Source organism: Ascaphus truei, chromosome 4, assembly GCF_040206685.1.
Source record: "Ascaphus truei isolate aAscTru1 chromosome 4, aAscTru1.hap1, whole genome shotgun sequence".
In the NCBI taxonomy this organism is placed as follows: domain Eukaryota; kingdom Metazoa; phylum Chordata; class Amphibia; order Anura; family Ascaphidae; genus Ascaphus; species Ascaphus truei.
In genome coordinates, this window is record NC_134486.1 from 348,772,887 (window position 1) to 348,788,003 (window position 15,117).

General features: G+C 43.1%; 1 protein-coding gene across 3 annotated transcripts in view; it reads right to left on the minus strand.

The window, feature by feature from the left end:
- The window catches only part of ARHGEF10 (Rho guanine nucleotide exchange factor 10), a 190,707-nt gene that overhangs the window by 104,368 nt on the left and 71,222 nt on the right, over positions 1-15,117 (minus strand). For all 3 annotated transcript variants that reach the window (XM_075598217.1, XM_075598216.1, XM_075598218.1), the window contains exons 12-13: positions 1,354-1,431; positions 209-388 (exon numbers count right to left, since the gene is read on the minus strand). In XM_075598217.1, coding sequence (XP_075454332.1) covers positions 209-388; positions 1,354-1,431 — 258 coding nt within the window. The remainder of the gene's footprint in view (positions 1-208; positions 389-1,353; positions 1,432-15,117) is intronic.

Consider the following 15,117-nt stretch of genomic DNA (forward strand, 5'->3'; position numbering starts at 1 on the left):
TTAAGAAAACAGGGATGAATATTTAAACATAACCATAGATGGCTGATATTCCACATGTGACTTGGCAGTTCACAGATTGCAGGACCACCCAGCACTGGTTAGACGTACAAAACAATACTGTATATTCCAGGCTTTAAAGCAGCTATGACAATAATGGGGATCCCAATGCCATTTTCCTCAAGAACGATTACAATGTCATATTACTTACTGATGCTACAAATACATCTCCGATCATTTCTGCCGAGTCCCACTCAGACACTCGGCTGGCAAGTGCAATCTGGAACAATGAATGGCACTGGAGAATTTCCTTTATTCGATAAAATACTATTTTCAGCTTTCTTTCACTTAATAACTTTGGCTCCATGTCAGACAATGGCTTCTCATATTGCTGCAGTGACAGAAAATTCATTAAAAAGGTGGGAGGTCATTTACTGTATTTCTAATGGAATAAATGCCAGGGTTATGTGAACCAAAACTATAACAGGAAATATTAATACATTGTTTCTATATTCTGTATAAAAACTGCAGTGATTTGGGAATGCTGGCACCGCTTTATGGTGTATGTAGTACAACACTGTTTAAAACATCAATTCTCTTTATTACAGCAGTCATTCTATACAAATCATGCTGATTAAAATGTAACAAGCGCATCAGTTTACTGGGTAACATATTTCAGCCACACAAGAAGAGTTACTGTCTGAGGACATCAACCTCCAGAAAAAAAACACACCTCCCACATTCCATTTCCACTGAATACCATGTCACTATAGCCCATCTCCCAACCCATTATTGTAATCATTTTGGTACATTCCACTTTATAAAATGTACATAGATTACTGCAAATGTTTAAAAAAAAAAAAATAATAATAATAATTATACACCGGTGAATCAAAAGCAAATTAAAAATTGTCGAGTCACATGTTTTTAAATTTGTGCAGCAATTTAAATAGTTTTGCATTCCCAAGCATGGACATCGATGGCTCAAGATGAGAATATTTGAAGCCACTTGCTTGGCCTGACTTCATTTACCGAGACATGATTGTGAAGTCAAACAAACTCACACCATGGTTAACAAATGTATACTCGAGAACCACTAGATTATTGTGACACTTGAACCGATGAGAATCACTAAATAAACATTCACTCATTAATCCGATAATTACAAGAAGAATCAGGATCCCCAATTCTGTTTTCGGGGGGAAAAAACCCAACAATAAATGGAATTTATCAGCCCAATTAAAAGATGTCGAAGTTGCTTAAAATATTTACATTCTTCTTAACACAGTGTGTGCTTGTCAAGTCTCTGTTCTATATTTGTTATTAGTTTTATAAAACAATTTACATATACAGTACCTCAAGAATTCGTTTCAGTGCATCCACATAGTTCTTCTCACTCTCCACAATTGAACCAAGAATGTATCTTCTTACCACCTATAAAAAGAAATGTTTCGATTATCGTTCGGTTTTAAAGAAAATCCCATAAGAAAATATTTATATTTCCCCTCCCAAAAGAATCTTAATCTATTATTTGAGTGAAAGAAAGTCTTGGGTTGCTATTAAATAAACTGTGAAGACCTGTTTCCTATGCTGGAGAAAAGGAGATCGAGTCAAATGCCAGTCACAAGTAAAAAACCAGGTGATTAGAATGCAACCATGAATTAATCCTGTGGTAGGATAGAACATTACTCGTTGTATAAGCTGTTATATTATCTAGTGAAAACAGTTATAGTTACATAGTTACATAGTAGATTAGGTTGAAAAAAGACGTACGTCCATCAAGTTCAACCTATGCTAAATTTAGACAACAGATACTTTATTCTATATCTATACTTACTTATTGATCCAGAGGAAGGCAAACAAAAAACCCCATTAAGGGGAAAATTTATTCCTTCCTGACTCCAAGAATTGGCAATTGGATTAATCCCTGGATCAACATCCTTCCCATGTATACTTATTTGGTATATCCCTGTATACCTTTCCCATCTAAAAAGATGTCCAACCTTTTTTTTGAACAAATCTATTGTATCTGCCATCACAGTCTCCATGGGTAATGAATTCCACATTTTAACTGCCCTTACTGTAAAGAACCCTTTCCTTTGTTGCTGGTGAAATTTCCTTTCCTCCAACCTTAAGGGATGGCCCCGAGTCCTTTATACTGCCCGTGGGATGAATAGTTCTTTTGAAAGCTCCTTGTATTGTCCCTGAATATATTTGTATATAGTTATCATATCCCCTCTTAGACGCCTCTTTTCTAATGTAAATAAATCTAATTTAGCAAGCCTCTCCTCATAAGTTAGAATGTCCATCCCCTTTATTAATTTGGTGGCTCTTCTCTGCACTCTCTCTAGTTCCATAATGTCTTTTCTTAGGATTGGTGCCCAAAATTGTACTCCATATTCAAGGTGTGGTCTTACTAATGCTTTGAAAAGGGGCATAATTATGTTTACTTCCCTTCCATCCATTGCCCGTTTGATGCAAGATAAGATCTTGTTTGCCCTTGCAGCTACTGCATGATATTGGGCACTATTGCTAAGCCTGCTGTCTACAAGCACTCCTAAATCCTTCTCCATCAAGGATTCCCCCAATATATCTCCATTTAATTTGTAAGTCGCCTTTTTATTCTTGCATCCCAAATGCATAACCTTACATTTATCTGTATTAAACCTCATTTGCCATTTACCTGCCCACGTTTCCAGTCTCTCCAAGTCCTTATGAAGAGAAATTACATCCTGCTCTGATTCTACTACCTTACTCAATTTAGTATCATCAGCAAAGATGGAGACTTTGCTCTCGATCCCAACCTCAAGGTCATTAATAAACAAGTTAAAAAGCAGGGGTCCCAGTACCGATCCTTGAGGTACTCCACTCACGACTTTAGCCCAACCTGAAAAAGTTCCATTTATGACAACCCTCTGTTGTCTGTCCTTTAACCAGTTTTCAATCCAGGTGCATATATTATTACTGAGTCCAATTTTCTTTATTTTGTACACCAACCACTTGTGTGAAACCGTATCAAAAGCCTTTGCAAAATCTAAGTAGACCACATCAACTGCATTACCCTGGTCTAAATTCCTACTTACCTCCTCAAAGAAACAAATAAGGTTAGTTTGGCAAGATCTATCCTTCATAAATCCATGCTGACTATTACTTATAATTTTGTTTTCCATTAGGTATTCCTGAATATTATCCCGTATTAAACCTTCAAGTAGTTTCCCTACTATTGAAGTCAGGCTTACAGGTCTGTAATTCCCCGGGTGTGATCTAGCTCCCTTTTTAAATATAGGCACCACATCTGCTTTACGCCAATCTTGTGGTACTGAGCCTGTGGAAATGGAGTTCTTGAATATTAAATATAATGGTTTTGCTATTACGGAGCTTAACTCCTTGAGAACTCTTGGATGTATGCCATCGGGGCCAGGTGCCTTATTAACTTTAATTTTTACGAGTCGCTTATGAACTTCTTCCTCAGTTAACCAATTGGTCATTAATAGGGAGGTTGTGGCTTCCTCCTGTGGCGCTACTATTGAACTTGATTCTTCCCTGGTAAACACAGAGGCAAAGAATTTGCTTAATACCTCTGCTTTTTCCTTATCTCCAATAATATGCCTACCCATCTCACACTGAAATGGGTATCAATATACCGTCTATGGTTTAAGGACACTCACTTTAAGTACACTCGCGAGTAAGGACATATTTTCAATTGCCCCTTGCCCCTGTGTCCGTCCGCTTGCTTCGCGAGTATGGGCACTTATTCTGCGCTACAGACCACCGTAGTAGTGACGCGCTGATTCCCCTCGCCAGATAGGCAAACGGCAGCTCACGCATGCGCCTGTCAGCACGTCCTGAACAGCAATACCAGCTCCCTACCAGTACCCAAGCATCGAAAGTGGGGAAAAAGGCAGTGCTTCACTTTAAGTACATTTTCGCTTTACATATATGCTCTGGACCCATTGCGTACGTTAATGCGGGGTATGCCTGTATTAGAGTAATAAAGTGAAAACACCCCATGTCATACACAAACTCTACCATTTAATGCTGGTTTCAAAACGGAAAAATAGAATTTTTAGCATCTAAACTTCCAACTAAAAAAACAGGCCTTGGGCAAATTCTGCGACTTTTTCTTATGTATAACATAATACAGTAACAAAACACAATGCTATAAATGTCTGTTAGTGCTAGTAACTTTTTATAACGTCTTCAAAGGCTTTTTTTTATTATGCTCTGTGACAAAATCACAACACACACACACACAACTATTGATTTACTTTTGAAGTTTCAGGTCGTCCAGATCATAAAACAAGTTTTGAAATGCAAAGTAGTGGCTACAGACAGAGGGGCCGTCTGCGGACGAACGCCGGCAGCCGTGTGGTTGCAGCGAAACAGTCATGACAAAATGTCCCATTCCACACCCAGTATGGGATGGCACGTATCCGTATAAATGTAATTATTACAAAGAGAACATTTGCTTCCTTCCAAGACAGTATTATATATTCTAGAACCTGCAAATAAATTGCTGTTTCTGCGCCAGACAAACCATTTTTTATTCTCAGGCATGATCTTTTTTGTTAAAAGATGTGTTCATCTCCTAAAATGGGGTGGCCCTTTAACAGCTGGTTGATTCAGAGCGATGTCAACGCAATTACGTCAACATAAAATATCTTTGCACCTTTTAACTCTGCAGCTCTCCCATCTTAAAGCTTTCTCACTGATCTCTCCCGACCTATGGAACGTTCTTCCACTCAAAATTCATCAAGCACCTTCACTTTCCACATTCAAAGCCCATCTTAAATCCACCTCTTAAAAGCAGCATCTCATTAAATATTTTATGCCTCTGCTACGAACTCCCGATGCACTTGACCTCCCCTGTGTGCACTTCTAATAATGTGCTTCTCACTCCTAATGTGTCGGTAAGCCTCTCTACAGAACACTTGGGCCGTGATTATAATGACAACACGCGTGTGATGCCAAAACAAAGTAATGTTGTCAATTGAGTGCGCACATCGTCCAAGGACGCAAATTTTAAACATCTCAGAAATGTATTTTTCCTGGGCGATGGCCGCTTCACGTGAGCGGTTCAGCCAACGAGGGTGAACCTCTCATGTGACATCATGGCCACACCAACGCCACTCCCGATGCCTCCGGCGCATGTTTAGCATGGCAAGAACTATAAACGAGACCTTAGATTGTAAGATCTTTACACTTATTCCCATTGTTTATAATATTATCTATTTACCTCTTATTGTAACGTTGTAAAGCACTGCATACATGGTTGGCACTCTATAAATAAATGTATACATCCATAAAAATAGCAGAGTGGAGTAATTTAGCACTACCAGAGCCAGTTGGATTGTACACATTGTGGAGCCTACGTCTGCGTGGACCTGGTACTCTTACCTGTGGTGTGACATTACTTCTACTATAGATTTCCATTGTCCAATTACCCTTGACATATACTTATCTCGTGCAGTGCGTCTCCACAGGTTTGACAGTTCTTTTGGGAGCTGTACCAATTTATGCACCCTGGTGATAACACGGTCTAACTATTTTGGCAATATTTATAGATAAATGGCATACTTGGGTTGAGTATTTTTCACTTTAAATGTGAACTTTTAATTTATTATTTATTCAATCCTTTGCTTTGTCGTCATGCCGCTTCCCTCCCCTGTCCTGTTTTTCTTGCAACCCCAACCTCCTCCCAACTGACCACAGTATCTGCTGCAACATTCAGTGTGTTATAGTAGCACCGTTTCAGTATTCTCCCTGTCTTGAGAAAGGTTGTGTGTGTTCAATTGAAAAATACTGACTTGTATGGTGAAAAAACACCCGGAGAAAAGCAAGACCTCGATTATAGTTGCTCGGGCTGTGCGTGCGCAACCTCGTGATGTCACTCATGCCAAACCTGCACTGCTGTCATCGGGAGGAGTGGCGGAAGCGCGGCCATGCCATCACGTGAGCGGTTCATCCTCATTGGCTGAACCGCTCAAGACAGAGCCGTCCCGAGGCAAGATCAATTTCAAAAAAGTATTTTGAAAAATCCCGCGCTTGAACGCGGCGGTCGCGCACACTGCGTGCGCGCCTTCATTGCTCAATGTTTGTTGCGGCGTTGCTCGGACATCGCCATTATAAGCACGGCCTAAAAGTCATGTTTAAGGCATATTGTTACGCAGCAGATTTTGGCTACTTTGAATCCTGTTTTTACTAAGCAGAGTGATATATAAAAGACAAATGTGAGAGACTGTATTGTGTGACTGAGAGCTTTAATAAGGACTTCCTCCTGATAGTAATCCTGCATGGAGTTACCATGGTAATGTTAATGGTACTGGTTTATTGCCCGAGATATCAAACAGTCATTATAGGAAATTGATCATACTGCACTTGGGTAAAACAAATAATGAATACCGTAATTTCATGATTTTTGTTAATAACAATTTGCTAGAACTGGGGCTCTATAATATTAAAACAAATGTTATTGCTTAGAAAAAACAACTTTTTTTTACATTTATAATGGAAAAAGACACAGTAAAAGGGGAGCAGAAGATCAAGATATATCGCTCAATAGTACCCTATAGCCCAGTGTTTAACCTTTCTGATTAAGGAACCCAATAATTAAATTGAGACCCAACCCCTCTCTAATAGCGTGTCTGAGATCAGATGCATTGTAAGACACGCTATTGGAGAGGGTTGAGGTTCCTGAGATCAGATGCATTGTAAATTCGTCTGCATTTGGTACAATTTCCAAATTACCTGACAATTGCGGGGAACCCAAGGGTTTCTAGGAAGCCCTGTTGAAAACCACTGCTACTGCCCATCAGTACAATTCTTTTCATATGGAGCCAAATTATAGATGCAAGATGAGAAGTCATGCAGAAATATATCTGGTGAGCAGATGAAGAATGACTACAAAAGTTAAAGCATGAAGTATTAAAACACATGAAGGTTTTTCTGAAAAACTATAAAAGGCTATGAACTGTCAGATGTAGCCGGATTTCATGTTCCCGAGTCCGAATGCGGCCTGGAAGGATTAACACTGCAGGAGGTCCCATTGAAAAAAATAGACCCCGCAGCACCGGTCACCTCCCCCAGCTTGTCACCTGCCAAGTGAATGGTAAGGCTGGCTACACCTGTACCATGTGAGAGAAGGAACTACACCTGTACCATGTGAGAGAAGGAATTACATGTGAACATAAAGAAGCATAGTAGGATTGTAGAATATTTATTTTTACCATATAGAAATGCACTGAAGGATATCGTTAAACAAAACAAAAAAAATTTAATGGATAAACATTTTAGCCTCAGTGACTTTATAAACAAGAGATGACCATGTAAAGCTGAATGCTCAGGTTTGTCTATATATATATATATATATATATATAAAAAAAAAAAAAAAAACATGGAATTTGTGAATATACACCCTATTGGATATTTAAGAAAAGACTGGTTTGGATTCAAGAAGGTTATCATGGAAAAACGATGGAATTTCTGTAATTATCATTGGGGTTCACAAACATTGTCTCGCCACTGTACATACAACACACACACACACACACACACACACTTCAAACAACAAGTACACAGTTTAGCTAATGCGCTGCATAGCAAATATTAATATATTTGCATAAGCACAAAATGGAAAGAGTATAAACAACAGATACTGTTCAGCATGTATTAATTTTCTTAAACTATGATGTCAAAAAGAAATAAGCTACACATACACAAGCATTGTGTTGCCATCTAGTGGTGAGCCACTGTAAGTGGTGAAAGAAATTTGAAGGACTACCCATTATAAGGCTGCGCTTATAGTGCCGGCGATGCGAATTCGCCCGAAAACAAAAGCATTGCCGCCGCGTGCTCTATACGGCGACAAGCGATGGAGCGATATGGCCATCGCCAAAACCCGCCGCCGGCAAAATTTGATTTTTCAAGGGCTGTCACGTCGACGGCCCTTTAACAAATCAAATTGCGGAAATCCCGCGATGCCATCGGCCGGCATTACAGGCAAAGCCTAATGCAGTATCGGTGATGGTGTGCAGTAACACAAGTATCAGATATTTAACCCACAATGTCATGAAACTAGGAAAAAATAAATATGGTGACAAATAATCATTGCATTAACAATCTGTGTGGCTGAGTTATAACAGACTGCTTTTACCCCAATACTTCTGTAAACACAATACCCAGTCTTACTATTTTTCAGTGGGGTTTGGGGGAGTGGAGACCTCTACGCACACATGCTTTAACCCTTTGGGGGTTCATAACATAGTGGCTACATCATATTAGATTTGCTTGTTTTCATGGGGAGATCGCATTCTGCGCTAGTGACCATCATCTCGCTGGCTGTGTGCAGGCTCTTCCCAGGGCCACCGACAGGGTGAAACGACCCAGGACGAGTGCCCCAGCTGCAGACCTCCCTCACCGACTTCCCCAGGTAGAGCGTCTCTGATGTTGGCGCGCGCCGGAAACAAGCTGGGCTCAGCTTCCTGCGCACACTGGCATGAGGGAGGGGCCCGGTGTGTGTCGGCGTCAGAGAGGCTCGGTGTGGGACAGTGAGGGTGGCCCACGGCTGGGAGAGAGCTGACAGCCGGGCAGAGCAGTTGGGAGAGAGCCAGGCAGCAGTCCTGACACCATCCACAAGGAAGGTAACACTATGGCTGTTTGGCGTTGCTTTTTTAATTTTATATGTACCTGGGGGGGGGGGGTAATAAATGTATTTGAGGGGGGGGGGTTGGTATGTATTTGGGGGGTGATTATTTTTGGTATTATTTGGGGGTGGGGAAGGGTTGTATGTATTTGAGGGGGTCGGTTATATTTATTCGGGGGTTGGGGAGTTTTTGTATGTATTTGGGGGCTTGTTTTTTGTATGTATTTGAGGGCGTGTTTTTTTGGTATTTTGTGGGGGGGGATTGCGTGTGTAAGGGGAGGGAATGAGTGAGGAGTGGGGTAATTGATGGAGGGGGGAGAGTGAGAGGTGGTGAGCGGGTGAGGGAGTGAGGAATAGTGAGACGGAGGGGAGAGAAATACATGGGATGCGGGGGCTGGGGGAGGATGAGCGAGGAGGGGGACTGAATATACATTATTGGAAGACAAATCAATGTTTTGCAACAATTAATGAGATCTAATCCAGCTGTTGTTTTTGCCTACATCTTTGGTAAATCAGGGAGTTAACATGGTATTCATAGAGTTTAATGAACGTAAGCCTGCATTCCACTGCCATAGCGCTTCAGAAGTTCACTTTTGCACTGCATTATCTTGAGAAGCCAATGCAACTTTTTTTTTAAATTGTTTTCAATGTCCTTCCTCCAAGAACTACATATCACATTACAGAATCACTTCCTTAATGTGTATAATCCCTGTTGGAACGCGCTTTTTTTTTTTTTAACTGTTTATTTTCACAATATTTTATGTGTTAAAGAAAAGAGAGGGTGGGGGACATAAAAGCAATACAATATACAATCAGGTGCTGTGCATACAAATAATATGAGCTCCTATATGAATAGAACAAAGACGACAAACTGGGAGGGGGAAGACAACACCCAGGGATATGGGGAGGGAGGGGGAAGGGTAGGGTAGTAGGGGAGGGAGGGAGAAGGGTAGGGTAGTAGGGGAGGGAGGGGGAAGGGTAGGGTAGTAGGGGAGGGAGGGGGAAGGGTAGGGTAGTAGGGGTGGGTTTTACAGAGCTCGTGTCTGCAGCCTCCAACAGCCCCTCTTCTACAGCTGCAGCGGCCGTTATTCGAACACTTCACGCGGTGTATATATAATCGGAATACCCATATCATGGCGCGTGATCTCTTCCAACCGTACCGCCTAAAGACGCGAGTGCGGCGAGTGCAGAAAATTGCATTTTAGTGTTCTGGTTTTTAAACACCTGAAATTGACACAGTAGCACAGTGGCACAGTACTGTACACATTGCAATTCATTAATTTCATATAATTGCACACAGTCCATGAAATTCAAACAAAGCAACCGCGATAAACACGCGTGCCTGGGGTGATTGGCCGCATTCATGCCGCGTGGAGTACAGCAGCGCACACGAAATTGATGCCATGATTTGTTCGAATAACGGCCGCTGCAGCTGTATGTCAATAGCCTCCACGAGTTACTCTTCCCATCTTAGTATATAGGCACACTTATTGGTTGGGTCAACATCTAAGAACATCTGATCTATTTGAGAGATCTGGCCTCTTTCTAGATATCTTGTTCTATACAGTAGTTTGAGATATGTGGATGTGGCAGGGGAACTTACTGTGTGAATAGTCAAGAGAAAGTGTCGGAAGAGTTTGGACGGTGGCAGACCAGAGTTCTGTTAAGGCTTTGATTCCTGTCCCAGATATCAAATCCTCAACTCTAGTGATCCCCACCCTGGGCCCTTCTAGAGAGTAGAGTATCAGGGCAAATTGTGGATTGCCCCAAAGAGAGATCATATCTGAAATTTGTGACAATAGTTTGTATTTGAATTTAAGCTTGTCCCATAGGGTCATTGAACGTAATAATTGGGGATTCTCTAATGATTTCGGGTCTATTACGGTCAGAGAGCCACGAAAGAGGCTACTGTGGCTGGAGAGCATAGAGCATTTTCCATCTCAACCCATCCCCTCGTGTTCATTCTTGAATTGCAGAGCATGGCCTGCCCCAGCTTGGCAGTATCTTTGGAGGTTGGGGGATGGCTAATCCACCCAGTATCGAGGGTCTTTGCATTACTGTGTTTCTTGATTCTTGGCGCCTGCCACCCCAAATTAAGCGGGAGATGCCAGCCCGTAATTCTTTAAGGTCTGTGTTTTTAATGGGAATCGGAAGGGCTCAGGACAGTATCCTTGGCAGCAGGTCCATCATGATGGAAATAATTCTTCTGATCCAAGATATACAGCATTTTTTCCATGATTCTAGGGCTTTAAGATCCTAGATAAATTTGGGGTAATGAAATTTGTATAGGGAGTCAGATTACTATGTGAGATTGATCCCTTATCTTTTATCTTTTTTTTTTTTAATACAATAGCATTTTAATATGACAAGTTAAACATGTTAGCTATTCCATCAGCTCCACATTGTTCACAACATAAGAAATTAAGATGTGACACCTTCACTGTGTAAAATAACAAATACATCTTTCACCCAAGACAAAAAAATTCAACTACTGCCACCTGAAGATACTTAAAATTCTGACTTTCTTTGTCTGTAAAAGAACAAAATGTGCCTCGGATAATATTGCTGCTGTTTTCTTTCATAATAGCCTCTAGGCAGTTGGTCTGATTTCTGTTGCAGAGTGAAATGAATTTTTAACATTTCCACCTCCCACTAGCTTGCATTTTAATCAATGTGATCACATTTAGAGAGGAGAGAGACATTCAGCATTACATTAACCTCCCTCTGTCTTTATATAAACATGAAAACACGTAACCTATTTAACTTGGGGTGAGGCTATAACAGTTGCATATTTTTGGTATATGTAATACATTTTTCTACATACTGTATATAACATGCATTTATAATTCTTCTTTGAAAACCTCTCTCCACAAGTAAAACACGTTAAAGCAGCAATCCACATACAGTAGCTAATCCCCATTTTCTTAACATGATTGGAACTGGCAGGATCTTGAGTTAACCCGCACTATTTCCCAACTCTCGTGACCCCCTGGTTTCCTAAGACACCTATTGGTGAAGTTACCGGTATTATTTGTTGTTTTTAAAGGGGATTTTAATAGCCATCCAATCGGAAGTCACAAATGTTGCGGCTTTCTATTGGCAGACATTTTTGTGGAGGGAGATTTCAACTTCACCGGTAAGTATCTTTGGAGGTATGTTACATCGCTCTCCAGTTTTGCAAATAGGCACAGCCGGAATCAATGCAGCAATATATATTTTAACCATTCTAGTAGTTTTATGAATAGGCCATCGAGTGTGCAATGTCACATTAATCAGTTAGCCTGGGAAGGATGTGTTTCCATTGAATTCGAGTGACCCCCATCAGTGCCCGTGAATCTGCAACACACTGTTTGCATGAAAGGTGTAATTTAAATCCACTGCAGCAAGGGATTCTGGGAAATGACATGCAAATGAGCGCACACTGTCACTTTTTGCTTCAAAAACCATTTTTAACATGGTTCCCTATAAGCTTAAGCTTGCTGCATGGTCACAGCTTTGAGCACAGCGAGGGTTAAGGTGCATACACAGAAAACCCACCCACAGACAGCTGTTTCGACACACATATATATATATAACTGGAAGAACCCTACATTTCAAGGATCAATAGGGCAATGAGATTCTAATGTTACATATGGCTGTATAACATCTTAAGTGTTACATACAGTATGAAGGGTCTGTGGAGTTAATATTGGAGTTAGAATTGGAGGTGAAAATTAACAGAAGAACTGGACTCAGCACTTCAACAACAACAACCCTGCAACTGTGAGAACTTGACTTTCTAAATGCTATGACAATTTGTACACATCTATACACTCCGTTTCTAATCTGCTGCTTAAACTTCATGGCTATACTGCCTGCCAGGTCTGTTTTATATACCTTCCCTTTCAACTCCTCCTCTTATCCTCCAATACCTGGGAACTCTCTCCTCCTACCTCTCATTATGCCCTCCTTACTTGATGTTCTCACACTCCTTTGTAAACTTTTCTCTTCTCACCAACTTCCCCACTCCCCTCCTATCCACATTTCTTCATCGCTCCTCCCCTCCACTATACACACCGCTTTCCCAACAACTTCTGCACCCCTCAATAAAAAGCACCCCCACATATCCTCTATTCACCTCTCTCTATCTACTCCTTGATGCTGGGTATATTTCTCCTAATCCTGGACCCAGCCATATACACACCTGCTCTGAAACACTCCTCCTTGCCACCTGTGTCTCGGCTAATGGTATTAACCCACCTAATTATAGCCTGGCCTTCCGGTAGCTATTTCTTTTTCTGGGCCTTTCCTCTGTCAGTCCTGTTAGTGCAGGCAGTGGAAAGGTTAATTCCACCATTAGGCCTGTGTCAAGAGAGAGGGGATTTGGCCCGAGATTAAAGGGGTTTCACCCCATTTGGCCACCCTCTACTCTCACCTAAGAAGCAAGGGATTAACTGGACTGGGGTCCAGTAATGTGGTTTTGCCTTGCTTCAGCCATCCAACTGTTTATTCCTCTGTATAAATGTATTGTTTCTGGGCCAGTGTCTGCACCACACACACACTGGGGCTTAAGGGGTTAATGAGCTGCAGTTTAGGAAAATACATTAGGATGCGTGGTGTCTTTTCAGAAATATCTGGGCTTCAAAAGGCTTGATTGAAGTTGGGTGTGAAAAGTACAGAGGGGGTTTGGTGTATGTTAACACATCTGGCTGGTAGAGACAGCTTGGATCCAGGCTGGGGCATTGGGTGTGAAATATAGCACCGGTGACAAATGTTCACTACACAGGAGTCCCTGCTTCAAAGGATTTCTTGATGGGGGCCAGGGGTGCGGTTACGCAAGGAGATATCAGAATGAGTGACCTTATTAAATATAAGAATATTATGAGATGTCCTCGGCTGAACGTGCTAAAAGCTACATATGTGTGTAGCCTGGAGCTCCCGTGGCTCCTGGAGACCCCCCTCCCCTTGAGCAGCTCGGTCGCGGGTGCCGACAGACCCGACGGCTGCTTCCAAGGGTGGGGGCTGGAGCAGGGAGCAGCGCGGCTTCTCCTGCCTGCGGCCGGTTGCCAGGGACGCGATCGGGCGGTTGCTAAGGCCGCGATCGCGTCTCTAAGGTCCCGGCGGCCGGACAAGCAGGGCGCCGCCATTGAGGACACTGTTGCGCATGCGCAGGGATGCGTAGGCGCAGGGACAGCCCCCGAGACAGGGATAGCTCGCGCGAGAGCAGGGAGAGCTGAGGGAAGGTCGAGGCAGCCCGGGAAAGCTTGCGCAAGCGCAGTGAAGGTAGGGAAAAGCCCGTGAACCCCTAGCCTACCAGGGAAGGCTCTGAGCTGGGACTATATATCCCAAGAGCCTTTGCGAGCCCCATGTGACCCCAGGGAGCCAATAGGGCTTAGGAGACCCCTGGGAAAAGAGATACATTTGGCGGGCTTGCAGCACGTTAGATCAGTCAGAGACCGGAGCAGCCCAGGGAAGGAGGTAGGGTACAGGAGTCGTGGACTCCCTGTACTAGGCCAGCACCCCCAGGGCTCGAGATAGCTCAGCTCCCCAGTAAGGTGAGTGTTGCCAGGGGCAGCCCTCGGGATAGGGACCCTGCCACTTACATTAGTGGGAGCTGGGAAAGGAAGGTTACAGAGAGTTGGAGTCAGGGAGCTGTAGGGAAGTAAGGTGCGGGGAGCGAGAGCAGCTCCTGCACCCCATAGGTACCTATACCCCAGGTAGGCCCCAACTCCCCACTAGGTTAGTGGGTAAATGCTTAGGGAGGCCCAAGATAGGGACACTGCCCTTAGTGTAGTGCTGCATTGTCAGAGTCACGGCTGTCAGTGCTGTGAGGTCTGACAGGCAGGCACCTTGTTGCGCAGCACGTTGGCTGCAGTCAAAAGTGAGCTACAGCTTGCTGCGGTAGGCGCTGGGACTAGTCAGAGAGTAGTGGGTCTGGAGAAGGGGCTATAGCTGTTCTAGTCACCTTGAGGTAGCGCTAGGGGTAGGATGCCTGAAGGGATAAACTGGTAACTGAGAGCAGGAATTCTGGAGAGGATCTGCACTAGGCTAGCCAACAGTAGGTAGACGCCCAAGTACTGCATGGAAGAGTACTCTAGTCCATTCCAGATCACTTACCGAAGGGACTTGGGTAGTTGGGGGAGTGAGACAGGTCATTACCCCTGCAGGCCCTAGGAGTTCCCCAAGCCACTACAGGTTGCTGTACTACAGGGACAGGCCCTAGGTTAGGGTTCCTGTCACGTTAGTACCATTTAGATTAGACAGGGACACAGCAGACGCTGCGGTTCCTGTGAAGCGGTCCGCACGTGCAAGGAGTTCGGTTGGATCAGACGGATTCATCACACATCTGACCCTTTGAGAAGTTTGTTGCTGACCCGAGCACCGGAGTGCTCGGCAGGTATTATACCATCACATGTGCACCAACAGGCCTAGAGGTTCTTAGTGACTGCGCAGTCACCCGTTGACTATCTCTGTAGGAGTACGGGACATTGGGTGGGGTT